The 9210-nt window shown below is 32.2% G+C and overlaps 1 protein-coding gene across 1 annotated transcript in view; it reads left to right on the plus strand.

Moving 5' to 3' along the window:
* Positions 1–7557, plus strand: part of SHOC1 (shortage in chiasmata 1) — a 61871-nt gene extending 54314 nt beyond the window's left edge. The window contains exons 25-28 of the mRNA XM_036330020.1: positions 459–590; positions 2133–2282; positions 2934–3900; positions 6286–7557. Of these exons, the coding sequence (XP_036185913.1) occupies positions 459–590; positions 2133–2282; positions 2934–3900; positions 6286–6386 (1350 nt within the window). The 3' untranslated portion in view covers positions 6387–7557. The remainder of the gene's footprint in view (positions 1–458; positions 591–2132; positions 2283–2933; positions 3901–6285) is intronic.
* The last annotated feature ends 1653 nt before the right edge of the window (positions 7558–9210 follow it).

Genomic DNA, 9210 nt, shown 5'->3' on the forward strand with positions numbered 1-9210 from the left:
TATCCTTTATATTTAACTTAGTTTTTAACAAATCTTACACTGTCTTTTTAAAGTTCTTATTTTAGTTGAGAACTATTAGGTTAACCTCGAAAAAGCAAAATATTAAACATTACTAGTGATAGCCAAATTGCTTTTTCTTCTAATACAGATGAAATATAATACCAAATAGATTTAAATGATGTTATTGATAAATGTCAACGGAAGTGAGGAAAAACAATTTAGTTCCAAAAATTGGAAACTACAAGGATATCATTCTTAAAGAAGGAAAGAAAATTGCTTATCCTCACACAAAAAAATGTCCTGGGTTTCACATAGACAAATTAATAAATTATATCTAAAATAGTGCTCAAAGATTAGACCCTGCTGGGTTTTTTTTCTTCTAATTATAAACAATTTTTGAATGATATAATTTACTTCCAAATGTTTTCTGTAGTCTGACATTAAAATATATTTTTCAGCTAATAATTGCTCCAGGGGTAGAAGAGACTGCATTGATAATCCGACAAATTGCTGACCACAATTTAATGACTTCAAAGAGAGATCCTCATGAATGGTTGGATAAATCCTGGCTTGAAGTTTCACCATCTAAGGTTTATTTCCTAAATAAATAAGTTAGATATTTTCAAAGCAAATATGAATACCTGTATTTGAATTCTCTTTCTGGTAGTATATTTTGTTCTCCAGTGCTTGCATGAGCATATATGACAAAACCATCATGTACAACATTTACTTAGACCATTTTCTAGAAATATTTGTATTTGTTAACTTCACAGAACTATTTTAATGAGATCTTTTATAATGAACTTTCAAATCTAAGTTATTATAGGGTGATGTAATGACTTTAATGCCTAATATATTTTAAAACATAACTATTTTTCTAATTCCTAAATTTAAACATTTAAGAATAGTAAATTTGTTAAGAGAATAGCAAAATTTTATCGTTTCATGATTTGTCAATAATTCAGTTATATTATTGAAACTCAAAGTAGAGTTTTAAAGTACTTATAAGATTAAATAGTTAATTTTTAGAAATTCCTTTGGTTTGAGCATAAATATTTCCAAGACCTCATACCAACTCAATGTTTCTGTTACCTTTATATTTAAAATATATCCAAATCATGAAGCCATTAAAAAAAGAATGACAAGGCTCTTTATGTACCAATATGGAATAATCTCCAAGATAGATTGTTAAGTGAAACATCGAAGTTGCAGGACAGAGCATGCACTATACTACCATTTGTGAAAAACAAGGGGAAATTAATATGTATGTGTTTATTTATAAATTAATAAAATACTTCTGGAAGGATACCAAGAAATGATAACAATGGTTATCTCCAAAGAGAACTGGAGTAATGGGTGGGAATGAGACTTTTCACCTTTCACTACTTTTAAAGTTTTGAACCATGTGATTTTTACTTACTCAAAAACTAAAATTATAAAACAAACTAATAAAATAAAATGTTCATATCTATTAAATCACAGAACTTTTACATGCTTAAATAGAACATAATACAATCAGCAAGTATGGGTATAATTATATGACATGTATATGTGTGTCCTACCAAGATATGTCAACTCACATGTCTGTCATTTGATAAAAATCAGAGAGGGTACAAAAAGCCAGAGCAATTCAGGAAAAAATGGAATATAGAGATGGCTGCTATATTTCTAGACCTGAAAACATACATTTTTAGACTGTCAAGGTCAGTTATGGTCGATAGAAGTTCTCCCTATATAGTCATTACAACAAGGCTTTCCTGAAATTATAACATCTCTTAAGTATCAGAAACATGGTTCATCTTAATCAAACAGTGATAGTATATGGTATACAAAGGGAGAGATAAATCTTGAGGTCCTATACTAAGTCCTGTAAAAGATTTCTCTTTAGAAAATGTAGCATTGGTTAAAACAATTGTCATGTGAAGAAGGTGAACTGTAACACATCTTTTTGAATGCGTGATTAGACTGAGAGTGTATGAAAGTTTCTTTCCCTCCTAGCCATACTTTTTTTCCAGGCATCTCAAATTGCATGTAGGTGCAATGACAAAAGTTTTAATCCAATAGAATGAGTAGAATAAAATGCGTCACTTTTAAAAGACCAATGGCTGATTATTCCTTAAACTCTTTTCTAGGAAGAAATGTACTTACTTGATTTCCCATGTATTAACCCATTGGTGGCTCAGCTCATGTTACATAAAGGACCTTCACTCCACTGGATATTATTAGCAACTCTTTGTCAACTTCAGGAACTCCTACCTGAAGTTCCAGAAAAAGTGTTAAAGGTTAGTTATTTGAGATCTATATTCTTATAAAGGTTTATTTCCTTTCCATCTGAGTATGTATTTTTACAATAAGGGTATTCAAAATGAAGGTATCCAAGTGTAATTGTTTTGGACTTCACATAGCAAACAATTAATTTCCTTGAGCTAAATTTTATATAGAATTCTCATAGGCTGTCAATCACATTATACATTTTAAAGTTACCTTATACACATAATTCAGTACAGTCAGTTTATCACGATCTAAATCATTGTGAAATGTTATTGTGCCCCCAAATATTTAATTATACATTCTATTCAAATGGATTTACATAATCTCTTCCAAACAATCCTGACACCCTTCATTATAGTAAAGAGAACTTTAGCCTCATTGGTAAAATGTTAAATTTTTATCAAGGAAATGGTATTCATGTGTAACTTGTGTAACTAAAAAACTATTTTATAACTGATTAGAAAATAGATGCAAATTACAATGTTTTTCTTTTAACAGAGCCTAATTATGTTAATATTACATGGGTCAATATAATACCTATAATAGACTACTTATTTATATTTAGCCTCCTTTTCATATAGATAAGCATTATTATTTATATTTATTTGACTGATGTTCATATTGTATTTGTATTGTATTAATTAATTTTTAACTATTTTTAGCATTTTTGTGACATCACTTCCTTATTCAAGATTGGTTCTTCTCCCATAACAAAATCACCTCAAATGTCATCACCTCAGGAAAATAGGAATCAAACCAGTACCTTCCCTTCTCAGAGTTCAGCTTCTGACTCTTTAGACTCTGCCATTCAAGAACATGAATATTACCAGAATTTACACTTAGGAGAGACAGTGCAGGAAGAAACAAACAGCACTTCAAACTATAACTTTTCCCTGATGGAACTAAGAGAAAGAGAAATGCCGTGCGTTTTACCACCTGTGACTTCTTACAGTCAGACCAGCTATTGGAAAGACTCCAGTTGTAACCCTAACATAGAGAAAAATTCTTTTCTGATGAATATGAAATCAGGGAACTCATCTGGTAACCCCTTTCTAAACCAGAATGATTCACAGACAGATGTCTTTTCTTTAGATCTAACACAAATGAATTGTGAAAGCAGAATATCACCAATCAACACTCAGAAGAGAGTTGCCCTTAATTTTATAAATTATCAGAAAAAGGGAACACATGAAGCAAAAAGACCTATAAATAAAGAAGAATTTGCCCCTGTCTTTTCATTAGAAGGCTCTCAATCACCTCCTCATTGGAGCTTTAAGGAAAATGTATGGGAACAACAGAATCACTCATTCAACCTACAGTATGGTTCAGAGGAGACTGTGTGTGACAAATGGTACTCTCAGAAAGATAATTTATTCACTAATCAACAAAAATGTCTATCAGATGAGTTAGGAGGCCTCCTATACAGAAGTTCAAGTGCTGGGACTAAAGAGACTTTCTGGAAAGAATTACCATCTGTCCCCAGTTTGGATTTGTTTTGTGCTTCTGATTCTAATATAAATCAAAAAGAATTCAACAGTCTTTATTTCTACCAAAGAGGTAGAACATGTTTAGGACAGAAAAGGCATGCTGAACCTTCATCTAACCCAGGAGACAGGAAATCATTAACAGGTAATGCTATTCAATAGTTAATACACTATTCTCAAATGTAACTTAAGATGATATAACCATCTCAAAATTTTAAAAAAATGTTTTTGTTTTAATGACTACACTTAAAGAGTCCTCAATAACTTTTGGTTCAAAGGAAAAATCAGAATTCTAATTAGAGATAGCTAAGAAAATAAATGCAAAGAAAATATATCAAATTCTTGTACCTTTAGATGAACTAAGCATTCAACTTTAGAAGTGAAAAACACAGAACAAATCTAAAAATCAGAAGATTAAAATCAACAAAGATTAAACAGAAATATCAGTGAATTAGAAAATTTGTCAGGCAGGGATATTGAATGGGCTAAAATTTATTAAGAGCTGCTATTTTAAAAAATCTTCATTGTTGAAAGTATTACATATGTCCCCCATTTTCCCCTATTCACCCCTTCTAGCCTGCCCCCACCCCTGCCCCAGGCCTTCACCAGCCTATTGTCTGTGTCCATGGAATATATATATATATACATACACACACACACACACGTTTTTTGGTTGATTACTTCCCACCCACCCACAAGAGCTTATTATATGCCACGTGCCATTTTAGGCCTCTTACGTGGATTATTTAATTCTGACAATCCTGTTAAATAGATACTTACTATTAGCTCTATTATGCAATTCATGTTTTTGAACATTTAATCATATCAAAATTTTAAAGGACAATTTTATTTCCTCATTTATGGTAATTATACCTTTCTTTTGTGCCATTTCTTGTTGCTACCTCCTGAACATCTAGAACAAAATGTTAAGTTCTAATGGCCATACAAGGTGACCTTGCCATGATGGGAGAAAAAAAGGGAGAAGCTTAAGCTTCAGAGCTCCTCTTTTGCATAGGCGCTTTTGTGAAACCTGAGAGGGGTCCTGAAAATCTTATATTCTTTCTTTTATTAAAAGAGAACCTCCAGGATTCACAAAACTTGGATTTGATCCCCTTTAATGGTCATAATTTCTTTGTTCTTGATTTTACTAAGTATTTTATCCCTAGTTTTGTAAGAACTATTGTGAGGAACAGATGCTGAATTTTATAAACTCTTTTTGGCACCTATTGGGATAAATCAAGCATGTTTTCTCCACTGCTCCACTGACTTATTAATGTCAAGGATTGTACTGACGAGTTTAACAGTGTTAAACCATTTTTGCCATTTCTGTAATAAATTGAATTGGTTTTGAGGGGTGATTTTTAAAATATGCTACACATGGTTGCTAATATTTATGATTTTCATACCTGTATTCATAATGAAATTAATCTATTGTGTTATTTGTGCTTTGTTTCATTTTGACATGAGGATTATTCCAGCTTCATAAATAAACTGGATGAAAATTCCATCTTTTTTCCACCCTGGGACAAATTAAGCATACAAATAATTGTATGTTCTTGAATATAGGGCCCTCAATATAGAATAATCCTCCCATTTGCTCAATAAGACTTCAGAAAATATTTTAAAATAAATTTTAATATTTAAGCTTTTAGGATATAGATGGAATAGTCATTAATTTAGTTATAAATATATATATTTAAATTATATATAAATACTTTCCAATTATTTTCATAAAGTAATTTCATTCAAATAGTTCACATAAATCTTTGATGATAGTATCTTCATATCACTATGGCAACTTTTGACTTTTTACTGTGGTTTTCCCTAACACATCATTATCTCCAAATATGTTTAAGATATAACACATTTTGAATTCATATTGATGCAGCCCTAAAAAATTTATTCAAAGCCATTAGCATAACTTCAAGATAATTTCCATTTGTCCTTTAAGTGTATTATTTGTGATATCTATGACAAAACTATCTACTACATTTTTTTTTTTAATTTGCTTGTAATGGCATCCAACTTTTGCAATTATGAGATTATATATTTCCAGGAATAATCCTAGAATGGTTTTAAATTTTAGCCTGCTTTTATACTGATTTAATCAATCCAGGCTATTTCAGGCTAGTGTATATCATATAGAATATAGTCATGTAAGATGAGTCTACACATCACCACCATCTATACTAGTTCAGGATACATTTTACAACATTACATGTATGGGTTAAAGAACAGGCTTACTGAGGGAAAACTTAAAGGCAAGAGTCTTAAATCAGGAGAGATTTAGTTATTTGTATAAGGTATGGCCATACAAATATGTGTTTATAACACTAATTAGTACTGGGCCATTAGGTACAGGTGCATTTATGCTAAAAATTTAATTTTAATAGTCATTATTTTATCCCAATTTGAAAATTTTAAAACTTCAGATGATGAAAAGACAAGATCCATTTGAATAGTTGGAAAAAATAGCTACACTTTATTATTTTCAGCACTAAAATGGTTTTCCTTTTTCTCCTTTTAACAGATCTCACGAGTTCACAACTACCACAATTCAAAAAGCGACGTCTAGTGTATGAAAAAGTCCCTGGTAGAGCTGATGGACAAACTCGTCTGAGGTTTTTTTGAAAAAGAAATAGTGCTACCTGCCACATCCCATTGTTTTTGTTGATAGACCAATCACAGAATGATTTAGAGTTGGTCATACCTTAAAGAAAATGCAATTGTTCTTAGATGTTCTTGGTTTTCTATATTAAATGTTCATAATATACTTTCTGCTCCATAGTTTGCATATTCAAATATTCTGGATAGACCCTTGTTAGGGAGCCAAAAGTGTGAGTTCAGCCTCCAAGGTCCTTTCCCAAACACCTCATCACGTGGAATTGATTGGAACAGCCCCAACGCCCCAGATTGGCTCTTGCAATAGAAATTTCGATTCTTTCTCTGAGAGTATTTCATTTTCCTGTGAGCTTTTCATGTTAGAGGGAGTTACTTGCATTTAGGTTCATTGCTGGTGATAGTGATGCTGACCTTTGAAGTCTTGTGAGAGGCCTTACTCCCAAGTTCCAAGGCCCAGTTCAAACTTAGTAGACCTCACCAGAGTATCACCTGTCTCTCCAATTGTGATGGACATAAGATACTCCTCTTTCCTCTGAAACTCAGCATACCCCTGGGATCAACACTGGCGTGTCCCACCCCTTGCCTCTCATTGTAGGAGCCTGGATATTCTCCCCAAACATTGAACCCCACCCTAAAACAAGGGATCCAACAAATGGAGTAGCCTGAGTTGAAGGGGATGGGGATAGCAAATTGTAGCAATACAAAATGAAGGCTGAAAAAAATATGTTTTTCTGTCTTTTGCTTTTTTATTTGGTTTGTTATTATGTTTACCATACAACAGTTACTAATTTAACACTTAAGTGAAATGCCTTATTTAATTTTTTTAAATTTAATTTCGTATAGGCAAGTGTAGATGTCTTTTCTCTTTTGATTTCTGGGTTTCCCGCCTTGCTTACAAAGACAGCTTTTACCCTAAACCTGTATAATTAATATCCTAATTTTTCTTCTAATGCTTTTGTATTATCTTTCTTTAACCCATGTAGGTTTTTTTACGTAGTGTAATACAGACCCAATTTTATTTTCTTCTAAATGGATAGCCAATAATGGCAGCACCATTTACAAACCATACTTTCCCACTGAATAGGAAAAAAAAAGTTATTTCTGAACAGTTATAATCCATTCATCTATTTACCTATTCCTATACCACAATAATAGTTTATTTTGTGTTTTTTTTCATTTTTAAAATCATTTTATTTTGATTCAGCAGCTTAAAAGTAAAACTTTATTTACTTTGTTAAAAAATTTTATTTATTGGTTTTTGAGGGAGTGAGAGAAAGAGAGAGAGAGAGAGAGAGAGAGAGAGAGAGAGAGAGAGAGAGAGAGAGAGGTTGAGATTTCTTTGTTGTTCCACTTATTCATACATTCATTGGTTGATACTTGTATGTGCCTTGACTGGGTAGAGAACCCATAACCCTGGCTTACTGAGACGATGCTCTAACCAACTGAGCAACCCAGCCAGATTTCAAAAGAGAGGAAGGGAAGAGGGAGAGAGGTAGAAACATCAATGATGAGAGAGAATCATTGATTGGCTGCCTCCTTCACGCCCTCTACTGGGGATTGAGCCTTCATCCTAGGCATGTACCCTTGACTGGAAACTGAACCGTGACCTCTTGGTTCATAGGTTGACGCTCAACCCCTGAGCCACACTGGCTAGGCAAAGTAAATTTTAAGAACTAGTAAGGCAAGTTTCACCCTTCCTTGTTTTTAAATACACACACACACACACACACACACACACACACACACGGTTTTAAAAACTATCTTGGACACTTGATTTTTCCATATGAACTTTTAGATATTTTAACCAGTTTTCCTCAAAAGAAATAAAATAGGAATGCCACTAAGTTTATATGAAATTGAGATTTAATGATATTATTGAACTTTATGTAGACCCTGTTCTATAAACAGCAATAAAAGCTTTTCTTTATAACTTGCAACTTTTGTTCAATTTTCAAGTATTTTTTATCGTTTTGTCATTAAAGTGGAAATGGGATATAGTTTCCATTTCCATTTCTAAATAGCTATTGCCAGTGTAGAAAATGCTTATTTTTCTATATATACTTTCCTATGTCATTAGTCCACTTAGTTTTAATTCAGAACAACCACTGAATTTTATCAAATGACTTGTTGGCATAGATTCTCTTCTTTAAACCATTCATGGAATGAATTGCATTGATAGATTTCCTTATATTGAACTAGCTTTGTTACATTGTATCTCCTCTTGATAGATTATTCGATTTGATTTGTTTATATTTAGGACATTTGCATCTGTGTTTATGAGATGTCTCTAGTTTTCTTGTACTATAGTACCAAGATTTTTGCTGAAGGAAAAAGTGGACTAAGAGGAGTTCTTGTGAGTTGTTTCTATTTTACACATTAAAACCTGTACATAATTAATGTTTACAACTTGATGAGTTTGGAGATAAGTGAAACATCATCACAATCTATGCCATGAACCTAGTCACCACCTCCAAAAGGTTCCCCCTGCCCTCTTATTATTTTTGTGATAAGAACAGTTAACATAAAATCTGCATTGTTAGCAAATTTTTAAGTATACAATAGAGTATTGTTAATTATAGGCACTAGGCTGTAAGCAGATCTCTAGGACTTATTCGTCTTGTAAACCGAAATTTATTTGTTAATGGAGATTTTTAAAAATGCTTGTTATCATTAAGATAGAGAATGGAACATGTTTAAATGATGATAGAAAAGATCCAATAGAGAAGCTGAAGATAAGGGAGAGAAAGGATAATTGACAGTGTGACATTTCAGAGAAGGTGAATCAGATCCAGAGAATACATATAAGAACTAGAAAGGGACACCTGAACTATGA

This window comes from Myotis myotis, unplaced genomic scaffold (assembly GCF_014108235.1).
Source record: "Myotis myotis isolate mMyoMyo1 unplaced genomic scaffold, mMyoMyo1.p scaffold_m19_p_12, whole genome shotgun sequence".
Classification (NCBI taxonomy): domain Eukaryota; kingdom Metazoa; phylum Chordata; class Mammalia; order Chiroptera; family Vespertilionidae; genus Myotis; species Myotis myotis.